General features: G+C 36.8%; 1 protein-coding gene across 1 annotated transcript; it reads right to left on the reverse strand.

The window, feature by feature from the left end:
* Positions 1 to 6,038: 6,038 nt before the first annotated feature.
* On the reverse strand, positions 6,039 to 18,434 carry LOC133871037 (UDP-galactose/UDP-glucose transporter 7). Its single transcript, XM_062308379.1, has 8 exons — positions 18,242 to 18,434; positions 17,962 to 18,125; positions 14,274 to 14,379; positions 13,926 to 14,171; positions 12,757 to 12,867; positions 10,968 to 11,126; positions 6,615 to 6,758; positions 6,039 to 6,351 (listed from the first exon to the last, which is right to left on the reverse strand). The coding sequence occupies exons 2-8, from the start codon at positions 18,000 to 18,002 to the stop codon at positions 6,187 to 6,189; spliced, it is 972 nt and encodes a 323-aa protein (XP_062164363.1). The 5' UTR covers positions 18,003 to 18,125; positions 18,242 to 18,434; the 3' UTR covers positions 6,039 to 6,186.
* Positions 18,435 to 19,579: the final 1,145 nt, after the last annotated feature.

Consider the following 19,579-nt stretch of genomic DNA (forward strand, 5'->3'; position numbering starts at 1 on the left):
GGCAGATATATAATTGTACAGTAAAAATATATCAAATCAATCCCAGTAGTCAGTAAAGTTGCTATTCAAAGAAAACATAATGGAATAGAAAAAGAATAATGATAGATGTACATCACCCCTACAACAAATGTATAATATCCCTTCATATGGGGTGGGCTTCGGCCCTACAGTGTGTGGGACCCACCTCATGTGAAGGGGTGTTGTACATTTGTTGTACACTTGGTGTACAGGAATCACTTCCCATAGAAAAATAAAGATAAATAGAGAAATAATAAAATAAAAACAGAAAAAAAATTTACGTGATTTGGCTTATAAATTTAGTCTATAAATGAATACATTTTACTTTTAATCTTTGATGAATTTACAATACAAAATGCTCTATTTATAGAACTTACAGATGAAATATAATCATAATCAAAACCCTTAATTTAGGGTGATTCAATATCATCAAATTCCTAAATTCAAGGTAATCTAATCTTTATCAAAGGCAATGCACTTCTCATCAAATCTATAAGATAATTCAAATATACTTTAACATCTCCCATCAAACTCAAAGTCCAAGGATTCTGGTAGCTTAAGTTTGCAGTAAATTATTCTTCTTCATTTGGGAGATGGCAACGATCTACAACGGTCGATGGCGATGATTGGAGGCGGTCAACGACAGTGATTAGAGATGTATCTTAAATTTCAATAGGTTAACTATGAGTTAAAATCAAAGTCAAACTATAGGTTAAAATGAGCATAGGTTTTAAACAATACCACAAAATGCCAAAAAAGATGGACCAACTATGGGGCCAAAATAAAAGCTAACAATGGGCTGAAATGGAAACCAACAATGAACTAAAATAGGTATAAATTTTAAACAATACCATAAAGGCTAAAAGATGGGTGTCAATCAACAATTAAACCAACAATGACCAAAAAATGGACTAGCAAATGGCCTAAAAGTTTTGATATTATATATATTGCTCAAATTGTAGCTCTTCCATTGGGTAATAAAAAGAACAGTTGGGTAATAAAAAAAGAAAAAAAGAAAAAAAAAAAAAAAAAACAGAGAAACACGAAGAACAAAAGAGACTAGATCATCACTATCATTTCTTATTTTTATTTATTTTTTGTTGGTCATATATAATACCGGTGCAATATCAATGGTGAAGAGATCTACGAAAAAGTATTGAATATCAAGAATAAGATAGAGATACAAGAAAACACATAAACAAAAGAAAACGAAATATTTATAGGATTATTGGATCGAACATTGACATACTAAGAAAGAAAACATAATCAAATGAAAAATAAAGACAAATACTGAAATAATAAAATAAGAACACAATGAATTTTATGTAGTTTGATCTATGACCTAAGTTTACAGGATAAAGTTTAAACAGCTATATTTTACTTCTATTCCTTGATGAGTTTACAATATAAAATGCTCTATTTATTGTGTAGCTAACATATTTCATCCAAATATACTCTAACAGCTCTCGATCAATCGGTGTATAATTTTGGATTTTTCCGGTCCCCTTGAAAATGTTTAGAAGACAAACCAAAAGGATAAAGAAAAGAGTGTCATAGTACTACTGCTGCTAGCTTGTATTTCAATGTTATTTTGTCCAAATTTACAATTGTATGCAAAAATCTGGGGTGAACTTACATATTTAAGTTTATGATTTAGTGGTTTCAAAATGTGCAGCTTTTTTTTAAAAAAAATAAAATAAATAAATAACGATTTTAAAATACAAATAATAAAAGAGAAATGATCCCTACACTCATTTCTCACAACAGTCCCACAACAAGCTGACGTGGCTAGTAATATTTTAATATTTTTTACAAAAAAGAAAACAAAACAAAACAAAAAAAATAATAAAATATTACCAGCCACGTCAGCTTGTTGTGGGGCTGTTGTGAGAAATGAGTGAGAAATGAGTGTAGGGATCATTTCTCATAATAAAAATATAATTTTTAAAAACGTAATTAAATGTTTGATAAAATTTCAATTTGACCATTAAAATCGTATATTTTTTAAAAAACGCACCATATTATTTGTAGTTTGGAAACATAGCATTTTTCACGTTTTCAAATTCTCAATTTATTTTTTATTTTTTTTCAAACATGACACTTTTTGCCAATTTTTTTTTTAAAAGCGTGCATTTGACCTACAAAAATTACGAGGCCAAACGCACTCTAAAAGGAGACTTTTTAGGCGTTGACGGGGATTGAAATCTATAACAATTACTTGTCCGAATTATTAGCAATTCGAGCAGATAATGTGAAAAACACCATATGAGATCCACATGTCCAGATAAATGGTCAAACGGCTCAAAATTTATTTGGACAAGTAAATTTTATATAAACTCTCTTACATTATCGGTTCAAATTAATACCAATTCTAACAAGTTTATCTCCGGTGTCTTTACACATTAGATTTGGGTTAAATAAAAGAAGAAAAAGACTTGTAAAAGAGAATGGCTCTTTTCTCTGTTCTTTTCCTTTTTTTGTTTTTTTTCTTTTTTTTTTTTTTTTTTTTTTTTGTGTTTTTCTATTCAAAAGACAATGGTTCTTAGTTGTTATTCTAACGCACCCACAGAGAAAAGGAATCCAAGAAGACAACCACACACACACGATATCCAACTAGCTATTAAAGCACACCACCAATGCTCCCTAACCCCCCAATTCTGTGTCGGCCAAAATTAAATCGTAGCTCTACTTACATTAACCAAATAAAAGTGGATTGTGGACCTATTATGTTTGTTTGGACCCCCTATTTTATTTTTATTTTTTAGGATTGGACCCCCTTTATTTATTTAAACTATATATCCTATTTCTTTTTTTTTTTTGGAAAAAAATACAATTTAGCCCCCAAACCATTACACTTTCTCCGAGTAGCCTTCAAACTACCAATGCTTGCACTCTGGCCTCCCAAACTATCAAAACCTTTGAAAAAGACCTATTTTGGCGAAATATACCCATAATATCTCTACCATGTGTTATTTTTCAATTAAACAAATTATAAATTTAAAAAAAAAAAATCAAAAAAATTAGAAAAAAGATTAAAAAATTAAAATTAAAAACTAAAATTTTATTTTATTTTTTTTTTTAAAAAAATATTGCAAAATGACGAGCAAGTCTATCATCGTTGTAGAAGACTTCGATCGGTTTCTGACAGAAAAATCAACAGTTGTGAGCTTGTTCGTTAATGTTCATATCCATTTTCCTCTGTGATTTTTTTTTTAAAAAAATTTTTTAGTTGAAAAATGACACTTTGTAGAGATATGATAGAGATATTTTGCCAAAATAGGCATTTTTCAAAAGTTTTGGTAGTTTGAGAGGCCAAAGTGCAAGCTTTAGTAGTTTGGGAGGCTATTCAGAAAAATGGTGATAGTTTGGAAAGCTAAATTGTATTATTTATTTATATATTTTATATATATCCAATTTCTTACCCACCAGGATTTTGCACTAATTAACCAATCTTCAATCATCCCCTCACTAAAGGAGCCCACCTCAACAATTTTGCACAATTCCTATTGAATATTAATGTTATTTACAAAAAACTTTTTTTATGCACATTTTCTACGCAAAATGTGTCTCCATATTTAGTTTCGAAATACAGTATGTATGAATTAGACAACAAAAGGAAAAGCTTACTCCAATGTGATCGGGTGTTTTGGAGGTCATGGATTCAACCATGAACTAAATACTGCCTTATACGTATAGATTTCAGCTCTAATCCACCGTCGTATTTGTCTCCAACAGAGAGCAGACTGCAGAGACTATAAGAGGCGGGAGCCTCCTGTATCCGTCTACGGGCGATACATCGGACGCCCACGTTGCACATTTTTTAACATATTACAAAAGTCACGGCACTTCACAGGTAAGTAAAGTTTTTCAAATTTATGTGCGCAATGTACAAACTAAGCTTGTATATGACTAAATATAATTCATGCACTGAGTTCACATCGCTTGTCCTTCGTACGTCAACATAAAGCCAAACTTAGTGGCACCAAAAAGTAGTGTCCACAAGTCCACACCTAACAATGACGTCTCCATAACGCATTAACGTGCGTCAAATGTGATAAAAATAAAAATAAATAAAAATAGGACTTTCTGCTTAGGTGGGAAGTGGAATGGACCTCTCTGTTTCATTAAATGAAACAGAGACCATTTATTTCAAATGGAAGGTCATGATTTAACGTTTATGTATCTAATAGTGTATATGAAGTCAATGTTGGCACGTCTTTTAAAAAATTTAAATAATATGAAATTATGTACACCATTAAATGCATCAAATTTTGACTATAAAATGAATAGTATCAATTTCATTTGAAATGGAGAGAATCTTATTACGTGAGAAGTGGGAACAAAACACGAGAGCTACTACCGTAGCCAGACAAGCTCATCTACGAAGCCCATGCCCAAGCCCAGTTCTGGCAGCCGACAGTTTTGGCCCAAGCTTAGGATTATATGATGCAAGAAATGAAAAAATCTTTGATTTTTGGCCTGTTTTGGCTGATAATCAAATCTGCACCAGCTGATTTTGGGCACGTTTTCGAAAAGTCATTCAACGTACCTGGAAAAAAGAAAAGAAAAAAAAAAGAAAAAGAAAAAAGGGCAGATGCGGAAACAAAATTCAAGCATTTTGGGAAAAGACATGTTAGCATGTTTCAACTTTCATACGATGAGTATGGTCCAACCACGAAAGGCCCACTTACTAACAGACATTTCACATTTATGCCGGGTGGGTAGCAGCCAGCTTTTCGTTTTCCATAACACAACAAACAAACACAGGCCTGAGGCAGGATTGGTCACGGTAAAGCCAATTCTGTCGCTTGGCTTTTTCATGGGCAATATCCCCACTCATTTTTCTCCAAAAAGATATGAAAATACCCAAAAAAAATTCTTCAATGAGACTCATTTCAACAAAATCTTGGCGTGTTTGGATGATATACGCACAAAAGGAAACAAGAAAGAAGTTCAGTTGAGCCGCTTCTAGTGAAACAATTGCGTAAGATGAACAGGATTTTGTTTTTTTTTTTTTTTGTGCGACGAAAAATGAGTAGGTATGAAATCAGATTTGAATAATGATGATGATCAAATTAAGGTACAAATGCCACTACAAAATTCAACAAAAGTTTGTCGTGTACCTCTGGCGCATCCTTGTTTACAAAGAACACGGTTTAACTCAAAGAAATGTCACCTTGTATAGCCACCGACCCTACACAGAGTAACTGCTTCTGTCGAACCGTTGGCAGTCTCAATCCTTAAGCATCCCATGTGTGTGCACATGCTCTCTCTCTCTCTCTCTCTCTCTCTCTCTCTCTCTCTAGATATATATCTATATATCGTCTTAGTTTATGATCATACTGACGGTGGAGAAGGTCAGCTCTCTACCGTTTCCTGATTCCAAGAAATAATCCAACATAAATTATAATTTTTGTTTCTACGTAAACCACGGTGACGAAGACACAGGAAACCACCAGTATGACTATTTGCTATCTGCCATAACCTATCCAACATGTCCCTACTGCCAATTTGTTATCTCAACAATGAATGAAAAAACTAAAAGGAAAAGGAATTCACGTAATTCAAGAAAAAATGAATTATTTACTCACCTATCATCTAGAAAAGCGACACTGTGCACACTTTTTAATTGGTACTTAAATCATTCTATTTAACAACAAAATTTAACTGATGCTAATAAAGCGGATCCCATGTGGACATAGTGCCACTTTCAAAACTATATGTTGGTAAACCAAACTCATCCTATAACCCCTGGTGAACAAAGTATAATTTACCCAATGAAAAGCAGGGCCCAAAAATAAAGACTCTCATTGTTGGAGAGGCCAAAAGATCAAAGCCCCTTGTATGGACTAAAACGGTAGGAATTGAAATCCGCTAAAACGGTAGTCAACCACAATTCCTATCATCTACCACGATAGACTAATAACTACAGTACTCTTTTCTAATTCTCAACCTCCTTGATGATATTACGACTAAAACAAAAAAATAATAATAATTCAAAGTTAATAAACTCAGGTTCATGTAGGAACTGCTCCATATATAAAGGACATGTTGTTAAATTAAACATGCTTAAGCATTACGAACTACTAAATTGTTGATGAGTGATACAATTAAAAGAATGTCACAGAAAGCAACCGTTAAGTCACCTGCAATCCTTCTAAATTGCTTTTATTTACGATGAGCCTCAATATCTGATATTTGCTTTGGTGGCTTGTTCTTCTTTTGCTGATATTTGGCATATGAATACCACACACCGCCAGCCGTGTTGATGGCCAATCCCATCACATTTAAAGCATGAACTTGAACACCACCCAGTACCACAAAACCAAGGGTCTGAGACACAAAGGTAAATAAATAGATAGTCAAAATATATATATATTGAAAGCATATATAAGATGTGTGCACTTGAACGGTTTATTTTAATTTTCTTTTTCGAGGAAAATGCTCTTTCAAATATCAAGACAGGAAATTAGAAGGAAGATTTAACGCCCTCCAGGATTTTGTAAAATGGGATGGTTGTTCAAAAATTCCAAATTTTAATTCCCTATATCCAACTTTTGCACAACAAACAGAGCCTAAGGATGCTTCATGCATACCGTGGATCCAACCCCTTTAAGAACACCAACTATTGTTGTTGTGAGAGCAGAGTTGACTATTGTACATAAGAACATGGTGAAGTTGAGGACAATGCCCATCACCAACGAAAGAATAAGAATCGCCAAAAAATATAGGGAACTACTCTGCATATAAAGACAAAATTCATGTTAGAAATCAATTTTATGTGAAAAACATACATAAATTTATATGTGAACAATATCGAAGGAAAAAAAATGGCAATCTAATGCTATAATGAAAGCATTATGAAGAACCCAAATGGAAAACACCTATTAAAAAAGAAAAAAAGAAAAAGAAAAAAGGCAACACATGCATATACAAAGTTGTGGTTCCTAGTAACAAGGAGTGGTTGAGGAGATTAGTTATTAAACTTCAAGCTATTAGAAGGTTTTCCCAATCATAATGAAGAAACTGGCTTCTTCTTCTTCTTCTTCTTCTTCTTTTCTTTTTTTCTTTTTTTTGGGTGTTCGCTTCATTTGAAGGGTACAGTTCAATAGCCACTGGAATATAGAAATATTTCTTCTTTTTAAATTTTATAATGCATTCACTGCAAGAACCTTCAGCCAAATCAATTTTATCTTGTCTAAAAGAATCTGCACTTCTTGTAGGCTGCTTTTCTGAACGGGTTAAAGAGTGGACTTCAAAATCTATTTTTTATTTTTTTTTGAAGTGGGCAGAAACTGGAAACAATAACAATACCATCTTAGGAAAGCTTGACAGCCAGCATCATCTGGAACAAACTTGAGTCAAAGGAAAATTATCTACACAACAGTATTTTCCACTGAATGTCCCAACTTACCCAACTAAATCATCTTACTGACTTGAATATATTTTCTGCTATAAAGTGTTGCTTATTCTCTATAAATTTATATGTTAAAAGAAATAAAATTTGCTGAGATATCATCTTATGCTGAGAAACAACCACAATTACCGTAAGTGCCAGAGAAAGTTGGAAGGATGTGTCTCATGCCTCAGAAATGCACATTCCCTTTTCTTCTCTATTCTTTTTTTTTCTTTTTTTCTTTTTTCCTTTGCTGTTTCGAATTTTGGATATTGAACTTCAATTTCCCATGAGCTGCACATTACAGTATACACACTGATTTTTCCACCCTTCATGTAACAAACCACTTCATATTTCCTGACACTGATTGTGATTGCTTCAGACAAGCTTCTTGCACCCCACAAAGCATACGACTATCTATGGTGCTTCAATCTAACAATTCCTTATGCACTTCTATAAGCTTCTCCAGTCCCTCTCACTTAGTCCCTTCTTTTCACTGCCCTCCTCACCACTATCAAGCTTCCACTTCCCATTTCCAACTTTCTCACCCCAGCAACACTTCAAAAGCCATTATGAACTCTTCCTAGGGTATCTTCCTGGGAGAGCCAAAATCTATTTTCAACAAAGGTCCATTTGGCAAATGCCTTGATTATTACTGTTTACTTTGGTAGTATTCGTTAGTCTATCTTACAGTTTAACAGCCAATTTCAAGGATTCTACCAGGCTAAAAAAGGTGAGAAATTTTTCAAACAGGTAGCAAGAGAACTAAATATTACACAGCTCCACTAGTCTTTCACGTTATAAAGAAGTGATACCATTAGATAACATAACAAAATGCAGCTTGCTACCATTTAAGCACAATTCAAATTGGTCTTTAGAGAATAAGAATGAAAATTGATTTTCCGGTAGGAAGTTTTAGTAAAGATCCAAGTCTAAATTGAGGGGAAAAATGTTTCATAGATGGACAAAGCAATATAATTTTACGGGATAATTACACTTTACCCCCCTGTTTTATCCACAGGGTGGCGATTTAGCCCCCAATGTACCAAAATTGTTAGATGACCCTCCCGAACTTGCCAACGTGTGGCAAGTTTAACCTTCCGTCCACTCACCCGTCTATTTGGAAGGAAAGTTGGTCATGTGCGTTGCACGTGACCGTTTAATGAATTTTTCCTTCCCAAAATACCCCTGTCCCCATCAGATATTATACCCACACGTGTCCACTGTAGTACCACCAACTTATGCATTTCTCCTTGCCAAAGTACCACTGACACCAAGATCGTCCTAGCCCTAACTGGCTGGCTCAAGAACTTTGACTTCAACGTGGGACTGAGCTTCCAGTCCAGGTTTACGCGACCATTCTCGCAGAACAAGTACTCAAGTCATGGATACTTTATCTCTCATACATGGCTTCCACGATATCTACATCTGCAAATTCAATTCTTCCACGATGTGCATGTTTCTTTCAATTTCTGCAGGACCGAACTCTCACAATTTCTCTCCAAAAAAACAAAGGCTTGCAGCACCGAATCCATGGGTGAGAATCAAGGCTCATGGCACTTTCCATAAAGGGTAGGGCCAATATACACGTCATTTCCAAATCCATGCAGCATCGACACCCGTTATCCTTCAACCTGTAGCCGTGCATCAAATCAAGACATGTTTTCTTTCCATATCGCAGCAGAAGACACGTGATCTTCCGGACCTGAAGAACCGAGAAACACGCACTCAAGGATCACACGTTTTCCTTTAGATATTCAGCACCGAATGAAAGACACACCCTGCAATGCACTAAAACAAGAAGGAAGAGCCGTTGGGCAATCTATCACAATCCAACGGCGGTCCATCCCAATCGTGGCCAGCCAGTGTTCTAGGTGCGGTGTTGGTGCAATGGGTGCACCAATGTACCAATCTCTGCAGTGGATGCTTCAAAAGGAACATTAGTTATTGGATACTTCCCGTATCGAGAGCTTGGTGATCATGACATGTGGTTAGTTGATGGAGGTTTGGCACGGTCTAGTCTGGGCAACCACAAAGATTGCAGTGCAATAGCTCTTGATGAATCTGCTGTTGTAGGAAAACTTACCTTGACATAAAAAAACATTCTCCACGTCCTCTGTTTCATGTTCAAAAAACAGAGCATGACAAAGCCGTTGTAACCGAAAAGATTATGGTAGCATTATTTGATTGAAGACGGAAAAGAAGAAAAGAAAGCATGAGTCGTGCGTGGCTATCATGGTATTCGAGTTAGGAGGAGAGAGCAGAGAGTACAAAGAAGGAAAGGGACATGTGATGTGCTACCTTTTAAGGTGACGGTTTTTGTTGGTAGAACTAACCTTATTTCTATTCATTCACAAAGATACAACAAGCCAGAGAATTCCTCTTTTAGCAATCGTTGCACTGGTGAGTCACCGCGCCGTGTTCGCGTGCGGCACGAGCAACTTCGGGGACGAGCCTATCCCAATGGAGATCTACGACCTACAACCTAAGATCCATGAGCCACTTGGTCGGAGTAACTGGACGGTGTTGGAGCAGCTGGGCAGTCGGATTGAATGGGTTTTTTTTTTCCTTTTTTTTTTTAATGCATGTACTGGTATGAAGGCTGTTTGGGACTGGGGTATTTTGGGAAGGAAAAATGCATTAAACGGTCACGTGTAGCGCACATGACCGACTTTCCGTCCAAATAGACGGGTGAGTGGACGGAAGGTTAAACTTGCCACACGTTGGCAAGTTCAGGAGGGTCATCTAACAATTTTGGTACATTGGGGGGTAAATCGCCATCCCGTGGATAAAACAGGGGGGTAAAGTGTAATTACCCCTAATTTTACTGACCTTAATCATAAATCTTTACATGTTTTATAATGATATGTTAACTTGCACAGGCAAACTACAAAATTTATTGACGAGGAATTATTTTTTTCAGGTGCTCATGTATATCTAAAAAGTAAAAATGAAAGAGTATAATCACAACTTAAATCCTGTTTTAAAACTTGAGGAAAAAAAATTGGAACTGAATGCACTGTAAAGGATAATGGGTGACTAAATGGGGAAAAAAAAGGAAAAAGAACGAAGGGAAAATGGCGAGGCTATAAATCCAAGATTCAACATGACACTTTTAACAAGTCCCTGTGTAAGTTATGAAAGACAAGTAAAGGCAGCTAAATATAATCTTAGACTACATTGTGGCATAACACAAGACGTAGTTCAAGCACCTATTGATATCCTTCAATCTCCACAAAAAAGAAAAAAAAAGGATGCAGATAACATCAGAGAAGGAGCAGTCTAGTATTTGATTCAATGTCGGAGAGAAAGGGTACGCTGACATAAAGAAAAATGGTTTGGATTCTGACCTTTGCAAATAATAGTGATTTAGCATGTAGAAAACTAATGACCTTTGCAAATAATAGTGGTTTAGCATGTATTTGATTTAATTACTGAGAGAAAGGGTGCACATGAGAATTCTTCAAGTAGTCTATTATTTCATGCTCAAGCTTTATTTTCAAAACAATCTAGGATTAACAGTGACATAAAGAAAACTGGTTTAGAATCTGACCTTTGCAAATAATAGTGATAAAGAATTTGGAAACTCTCCTGTAGCTATGATGAGAAATAACAAAAATGGAATGGACAAAAGACTGTTATAGAGCATGATCTCAACTGATGAAAGCCCATCCTCTGCACCAGACTTCTCTACCAAAACTAAGTACATGGTCTGCATTTGAATATGAGCAATTTCATTAGTAAAGCATACATCCAAATCAATCCTCAATTTTGATGATAAGACATTAGGCTAGAGTATATATTTTGTCACTGAAAATTCGCCCAAATTTCAAGTTGACCCCTTGAAAATATTGTGTGTCAAATTAGTCCATGTGTTTTCAGAAAAGGCTTTAGTTTGGTCTTTTCCCTCTACACTATCATCTGAATAACGAAATTGGCTTACTTGTAATGCAGCAACTATTCAAAATTAACCAAAACAAAGCCAGTTAAAAGAATGAAAGAAAAACAAAACAGGCCATGTGAGCAGCTCTTCAAACACCATAAACTCCCCAAAAAATATGAATACACAATCCCCAACCACCAGCATGCTGCCAACAAACACCCAACCACTTGAAACCAAAAAGCTCCAAAAACAATGCATTGCACCACCACCGCTTACACCACAAAAACCAAGACATTTGAGCCCACCTCTGGTCACCCCCACCACACCATAGAATGCTAGAACCAGACACCCCCTGACCAATTTCCCCTAACACACTCGGCTCAAAACCACCACACATTGTTGATCCACAACCCTAAGCCACAACACCAACAACTTCTAATGCCAAAAACACGGTGATCCACAGCCCTAAGTTGCAAAAGTAACACAATCCAACTGTTAGGAAACAGCCGCCTCCAGCCTGAACCCAAACACACGCCATCCTGGCTCATCCACTTCACATGCCCCCAATTCTTTATTGCTTCCAAACCAACCACTTGTACTTATTTGTCTTTATACTGTCACTACTCTCGCTCCACCCTCCTTCACACAGTCAATGCCTTCAACCTCAAGCAATCTTGTAAGGCGTGAATCAAGAAGAACAATCACTAAAGTCACTAACCAAGTCGCTGAATGTTTGGCTCAATTTCTTGTTTAAGAACCCCGGGTTATTCTGCTTCAATTTATTGATCAGGGTGATGGAGACCAAGTGGTGGATTTGAGGCCCACGATGGAGACCAAGAGGGATAGTGGGCTCAGACTTGTCACATGGTGGATCCCAAAACGGAACGGTAGAGGGATTTGCTATGGCAGGCGCAAAAAATGTGGCGAAGTTTCTGAATTCTACATATTCGAATTTGTGGTCTTTTTTGAAAGATGTATGTAGTTCCAAGGACTTGGAGCAGAGGATGTGGATTTATTGATGTTGGTTATGTTGTTGTTTGATGTGGGGGAGAGGTGGCACAATGAGAAACTCGAAGGAGGAGAGGTCACCTTTTGGGATGGCAAGAAGGGCGAGCAAATCAGTCCTTTTTTTTTTGGGGGGGGGGGGGGGGGGGGGGGGGGTGGTTTGAATTTGGCTAGACTTTTTTTTTTACTTTGATTAAATGGCCCATCATAAAAAAGGAAAAATTAACTGCATAAAAAAGGAAAAATTAGCCGCATAAAAAAGGAAAAATTAGCCGCGATTCTATCACTTGAATTGATGTTGTAGGAAAAAAAAGACCAAAATGAAGCTTCTTTTTTTTTCACACACTCATTTGACACGACATCTCAAGGGACCAACTTCAAATTTTGGATGACTTTTCATGGTCGATTATATAGTTTAACCTATTCATTACTAGTTAAAAACTAAAGGTCCAACCTGAAAAAAAACAGAAGTAAGGGCCATGCTGTATCCAAAAAGGTCAAAGGAAAAATCTCCTAGAGCAGCTATGATAACTCCAGCAGCAGTCAATATCACTGAAAGAGTCACCTGAAATTTCATAAAAAGGAAATTGAATTAGAACTAAGATTCTTCTGCTCAGTTTAACATAATACTTATCAAAGATTCTAAACAACAATTGCACTAATAACAAATATCAATTAATGCTTATAAATCTAACATACAAGCTCCTGTACTTAGGATCAGGACAGGCAGCGCAACAGAACACTAACAAACTAGTTGATAACTGGGTTGGGCTTGGTCAAATAAACTTTGAAAACAAGTAAGTTTGGGAAGACTCAAACTAGAATTATTAAACTTTTCCAAATGAGAACTAGTTGGGTAAAGCACTATAGATATGTTTTTCTCATGGCAATGTAAGTGATATAATGGTACCCTGGATTGTATTGATTTGAAGTGTGAAGCTGTTGTGCGGTCATGTGTTGAATCCACGTCAAGTTTGTATCATGTTGATTAGACTATATAAGTGATTATGAAGAGCCTTAATTACGACTAGTCCTTTTAGGATATGACATATATATAGCTAGCGTGTCCCAAGTTGTGACAGATAAATTGTCCCCCTACTACTCACATAGGTAAAAAAAAAAAAAAAAAAAAATTGCAGGATAGATACCTGCATCACAGATTTACATGCTCATTAAAAGTATTTAGACTCACTTTTAAAAACATAAGTACTTCAGTGGAGCACTATACTACATATCTCGATATTAGTAGTGTTCAAGTGTCACTTAAACTTAAGCTTATTGAAATATAAGTACTTTGTGGTGCACTATTCATCACATCATGAAATCTGTACTTTTGTACTGTCCACTCGAGCAGAAACAGCAGTTACAGCTTTAAGTACTAGCATTCTTAGAAAGCAATGATACAGAGAATAAATCAAAAACACCCACCTTACAATAACATAAAAGTGGGTCACTATCATTGATGTTCCATTGATAAGACCAATTGAAAAGGTTTACATGAAGTCAGAAACAATAAAATAAAATAAAAAATAAAAAAAAGCTCACATGAGAAGCAATTTCACAAACATAAAATCAAACAGGCTGATCGATGCACATGGTAATTCAAATAAGAGCAACACAGACCTGTGTTGTAGGTCTCCCCTTTCCTGAAACGAATCCAACGATCAGTACAGCAAGGGGTGTAAGTCTCTTTATCGCGATATACATTGGAATATTAACTCCTTTTAGACTTGCCAGTGCAAATGCCACATTAGCATTGTAAAATAGTGAAATTGGGAGAAGCTTAATAGCTGTTGACATATCTGCCGCTCTGGCTTTTGTGTATCCCATTCTTTGACCAAAGTGTATAAGCAAGGTGGTCACCAATTGCTAAGGTAATGAATGCCAACAAACAAAATCCACTATCAATAGTCAATGAGTGCAAAGCTAGTGAAAGAGTAAGTGCTCTATTTTACTTTTACAAAGTCATACCTGCAAAGTGAGGAGGGTCATTGAGTTTGCATACTGCATAAGTATTGCCTTATTGATAAAAACCATAGCCATAGAAGCAATCCCATATGACAAGGCTGCAGATAAACTATATTGATACAATAGTGCCAAGTTATAACCAGCAAAGTAAGAATTAAGATATCTTATATATGGCTGAATAAAAAGTGATGAACATTTTCCTCAAGTCAATAATGATAGATAGTAACTTATCCAAAAAAAAAACGATAGATAGTAAAATTATACAGCAAACAATTTTTTTTTCATTTAACTATAATAAACCCTAGGTAGCAAGAGATGGACTCAAGCAAAATTTGGTACTACAGTAATGACATATCTCAAATAGGCAAGAGGCCCATAATCTTTTCCTGCAATTGACTAATTATTGAAACATTACCAACACTAGACCTCCCTCCTACTTGCTGCCCATGAGTCATCCCCAATTTAAACTACATTAAGTAGAATAACAACTTTAGAATTATATGAGTGGCGCTGGACTGCTCTGTGAGACCAACAGACTTGGAAGAGGCGAGAATGGCGCTGGACTGCTCTGTGATGGAGAAGAAACCACTGGTTAAGGACTTGCTGCTGAATCAGCTGGGCAAGGAACATCCAGCACGTGTTCTCTCTACCCAAGGCACACCAAGATCAACAAGGAAGATATTGCCTCGTTTGAATCTGTGTACGTGTTGGAATCTTCTAGTGAGTATGATGGGTCGGATTGCTGCTGGGTCATTCGTTTGCTTTCAAGCTGGGTCTAAAACCCACTTTCAGTTTTAAAGCTTTCCGTCTAGGCTGGGTTATGACAAAGCCCAAATCCAAGGAGCAAACGAAGGTTACGGGTCCAAGGCTCACTTCAAATCCTGAAGTGGGTATTGAGTTCTCTTTGGGTCTTCATCGAGTCTTCAAAGGCCAGAGGTGACAATGGCGGTTGCTCAAGGTGGCGGGTTGACTGTTCCGACCAGTTTTGAGATGTCTGAAGGTGCCGAAGATACTCCTACAAGGCCGTTGTTCTTTCCTCCTGAAGGCACTGACACTTGCTTGAACACGTCATTGGCCTCTCTTTTGTTTCCAGCAGGGCCTAGGCCGGATTCTTTTGTTCCGAAGTCTCCTGTGCACGCCTTCTCTCCCATCCAAGCCTCTGGGTTTTCAAGTACTTCGTCGCCGGCGACCTCTGGTCCCTTTTCGATGCTTTCTGGGCCGGTTTTTCCTATCCTCTTCTTTCCCTTCTGCGATAGCCTGCTTTGCCTATGCTCTTCTTTCTCTGCCCCCAGAAGCAGTGAGTGTCTCCTTCAAGCGCTCGTTAGGAGCTAGTCAGAATGTGGTTGTAGTTATTAAGGTAGACTCGGATACTAAGGGGTTTTCTCTGCACCGGATTTCTCTGAAGTTGGGTTAGATTCCTTTGGTGCCTCTTCTTTGGGGCAGTTAAGGCTCCGCTTTTCTCTTCCGGTAATGTCGGAGTGTGGGGCTCCCATCTACCCGTCGGAGTCCAAATCGGTGCTGAGATATCACCAAAGATCGAACGTAGGCAGAGGTACTCAGATGGATGCTTCTCTGTTTGACGAGGTTGTGAAGGCGATCAGAGCTTCGACGGTCCCGTCTTTGGGTGCTTTTTGTCAAGCCTTGGGCCACGGTCCCGCCCTCACCGAAGCCTCCTCCATCTAGCCTTCTTCAGCAAGGTTTTCTTCTCCCGAGCGTTCTTGGGGTAGCTCCTCATTTCTCGCCTAAAGATGGGGCGGAAGGGGCTCCCACCCTTTTGGGTGGTTGTATTACTCCAATCGCTGAAAAGGGTGTGGATTTCAAGTTGGATGGTTTGATCTAATCTCAGAAGTGGCCAGTAGGTTTTGGCTCGTATGGGGAGGTTGTTGTGTGGGATCAGAGCAATGAGGTTTGGGTTGGGGAGGATGAAGACTCCCCTCACCCTTTGGGTGTATGTCCTCCCGACATACCCTTAGATTGGGTGTTGGATGGTGATGAGGATGAAGATCCGTCCTTCGCGATTTTGGATGCCATTGAAGAGGATTTTCAATGAATAGCAAAGGTTGCGAGCCTTAAGACCAAAGGTAGGAGGGAGGTGTTGAATTTGAAAATCTCCGTTAGCTACGATGATACAAGCATGTCCTCTCGGAGAAGGAAAGGCAAGGCTCACGTGCTGTAACATTGAGTGCTCCTTGTGGGTTTCGGATTTGAAGGCTTTAGGTCCTTGCAGGTTTGTTGTGTTTCTTTTTGTGAGTTGGATTGGTTGTTCCTGTGTACTTAGATGCGCCTTTCACTTTTTTAATAAAACATTTTTTACTTATAAAAAAAAAAAAAAAATTATATGAGTGGAATGACTAACCACCTACAACATCATTACGTTTGTAGAGATCAAAGCCATTTTTTATATATGTAATTGGCCCTAAGAGAAAGGGAAAAGGAAATGGGAGATTCGAACTAGTGACCCCCATTTCATAAAGTGTGGTCCCAAGCCGATTGTACTACTCCTTGGGGTTGAGATCATAGACATAATGTTCAATATAATCTAGAACAAAGCATCCAGTGTCGTTTACAATTTTGGCACACCAAGTAGAAAATAGTTTGAAGAAGTTTGAGTCAACAAAAACTACAATTTCGTCTAGACTTTCTTTTTTTTCTTTCTTTAACATGCGTATGGTGTAGAGCCTCAAAAACTTACTCTCCAAGCCACAATATTCGCATAGCATCTACAAATAAAGCTTTCTTAATTAAATTTGTTTCAAGCAACATAAATTTTTTTTTTTTTTATAAGTAAATCAATCACATTATAAAGCGCAGAGGAGCACAACCCAAGTACACATGAAACATACAAAAGAGACCCCAATTAGGGCGATTCAAGCAACACATAAATAATCAAAAAGTTATAATTAGATTAAACTCTCGACATGGTAAATATGAATCTCGATAATCTTCCTGATGACAAAGCCTGCCCATGATCATTGAGATCATACAGGAATATTACAAATAACTTATAATCAAAATTGCATGCACTCTTGTAATGCTTAATCAAATTCAATTACACAAATTTATAAGTTAACCAACAATTCTAATTATCAAAATAATCACTAGATGGTTGTATAATTTTGTGTGCAAGTGAATTTAATTAACCAGAATGGTTAACTAGATGGTTGTATATAATTTTGACCATGAGCTCGGTTCTGTCATTAAGAAGATTATCCGGACTTACATACTGTATGAAGTGTTTAATTTAGCTATAAATTGTCGATTAGTTGTATGATACTTGCAAGCAAACTTAATTAAGAAACCTTTATTTGAAGGTTCCATGTCAAAATTGTGGATTTGAGACACTGCAAGTCAATGTCAAGAAAAAGATCCGGACGAACCTAAAAAATAGAAAGTAACCCGAACTTTTATCACCTCAAACTTGTATAAACTGCAGACCAAAATGGTACACTAACTAACTACTCGCCCTGAATGCTCTGTTCTTGATCGCATTTAACATTATGGGCTCTAATCCTTGAAAATACGTGATATTCCCCATAATGGTGCTATGACAGTTAGACATCCCATTTCCATCATTTAGCGACAAAGTTATGGGCCATTTTACCATAGTAATTTACCATGAATTGCTTGAATTGAAATTCAGAGACAGCAAACGAAGCAACGTAAGAAATATTATAAATACATATATGAGAACCTCAAAAATGAAGTTGTTTCCGAATCACTACGACTTTCCATGGCCGGACGACGACGGTGATGAGGCCGAGATATAGAAAACAGACTCCCCGTCACTTCAGTGACGTCATCCAATCAAACAAGCTCCAATTAGACCCGAAATCGCTGCCAATCCGTACAGAAATCCTGCGGATCAAATAAACCCTAACTCGATTCAACCACTGAAATAACCATGCAAGAATTAAGAAAATAATCAACTACGAAATGCGCAAAACATTAAAAAAAAAAAAAAAAAAGTTAACCTGAAATAGTAGATACAATTACATGCTCACGCAGGAAAGAATCGAAAGGAGTAAATTTTCTTAATGATTGGATTACTGGATCGAGATTCAAGAGGGGGAAGACTGAAGATAGGGTTCGTGTGAGCCTAAGGGAGTGTGAGTCGCGTGGAGTAGGCTGCGGAGCGTGTGGAGAAATACAAAAAAAAAAATTGCATAGTGAAAGCGAAGAATAAAAAAAAAAAAAAAAAAAAAAAAAAAAAAAAAAAAAAAAAAAGAAAAGAAAAGGGAGAAGAGTTTGGCTTTGACGAAAGGAAACAGCTGGCGAAAGCGCGAGGGCTCGCAAGCACATGGGAAGTGCAACGATGTGAAAGCCATCGCCATCGGATGAGGAATGGGCGCCATTACAGGCTTACAGGCTAGTTACAGCTGCCGAAACCCGGAGCATGGTGGACATTGTTTTACACTTTCCTAACTTTATTCTAATCATGGGATCAATTATTGCCACCGGACCCTTTAAGCTTTGTTAACTCATTTCGATGGGAACGTTTGGTTGATCCATTTTTTTATTTTTATTTTTATTTTTTTAATTTTACTCAAATTTTGAATACCGAGAGAAAAAAAAAAGTTTAGAAATTATGTTTGAGAAGATGAATTAAATAGAATATATTTAAAAATAATTGAAAAAAAGAAAAAAAAAATTGAGGTGTGGTTTCTTTTTTAATACAGTCATACGTTATTACTATCACCTGCGTCAGTTTATGGTATCAAAGCCAAGGGTGAGTAGAGAGGGTTCAGAGTCTGCAATAATACTCCAAGTTCTAAAAAGAATAATGAAGAATCACTGATCTCTGAAGTAGATATTATGAAGATGCATTATGATAGACTTAATAATGACAAGACTTCGTGAAGATGCATTATGACAGACGACAGATGATGACAAGAAAGCATTTATGAAGATATGAAGACTTTATGAATTATCAGCTACTAGCCGACGCAAAAGACAAAATGAAGACTTTAATGCAGGAAGACTTTATGAATCATTATCAGCTTTATCAGTCGATGCAAAAAACAAATGTTGTTCAGAAGACTCAGAATTATTACTGCCAAAGAATCAGAATTATTGCTGCCTTACTATTCAGAAGACATGCGGAATATTGAATATTGCTACCTTTACTGTTCAAAAAAGATATGCAGAATATTTACTACTGTTCATATTTGTAGTTTTCCTTTTTTTTTTTGCCTATAAAAGACATGTATCATTTGTTAGAAGGCAGAGGCCATTTGAGAGGTATTCTGAGAGATAACCTGAGTGCCTATCGTCCCTAGCCTTTCTATCATTTTTATCCAGTACTAGTTTTC

Source organism: Alnus glutinosa, chromosome 6 (assembly GCF_958979055.1).
Source record: "Alnus glutinosa chromosome 6, dhAlnGlut1.1, whole genome shotgun sequence".
NCBI classification, from domain to species: Eukaryota; Viridiplantae; Streptophyta; class Magnoliopsida; order Fagales; family Betulaceae; genus Alnus; species Alnus glutinosa.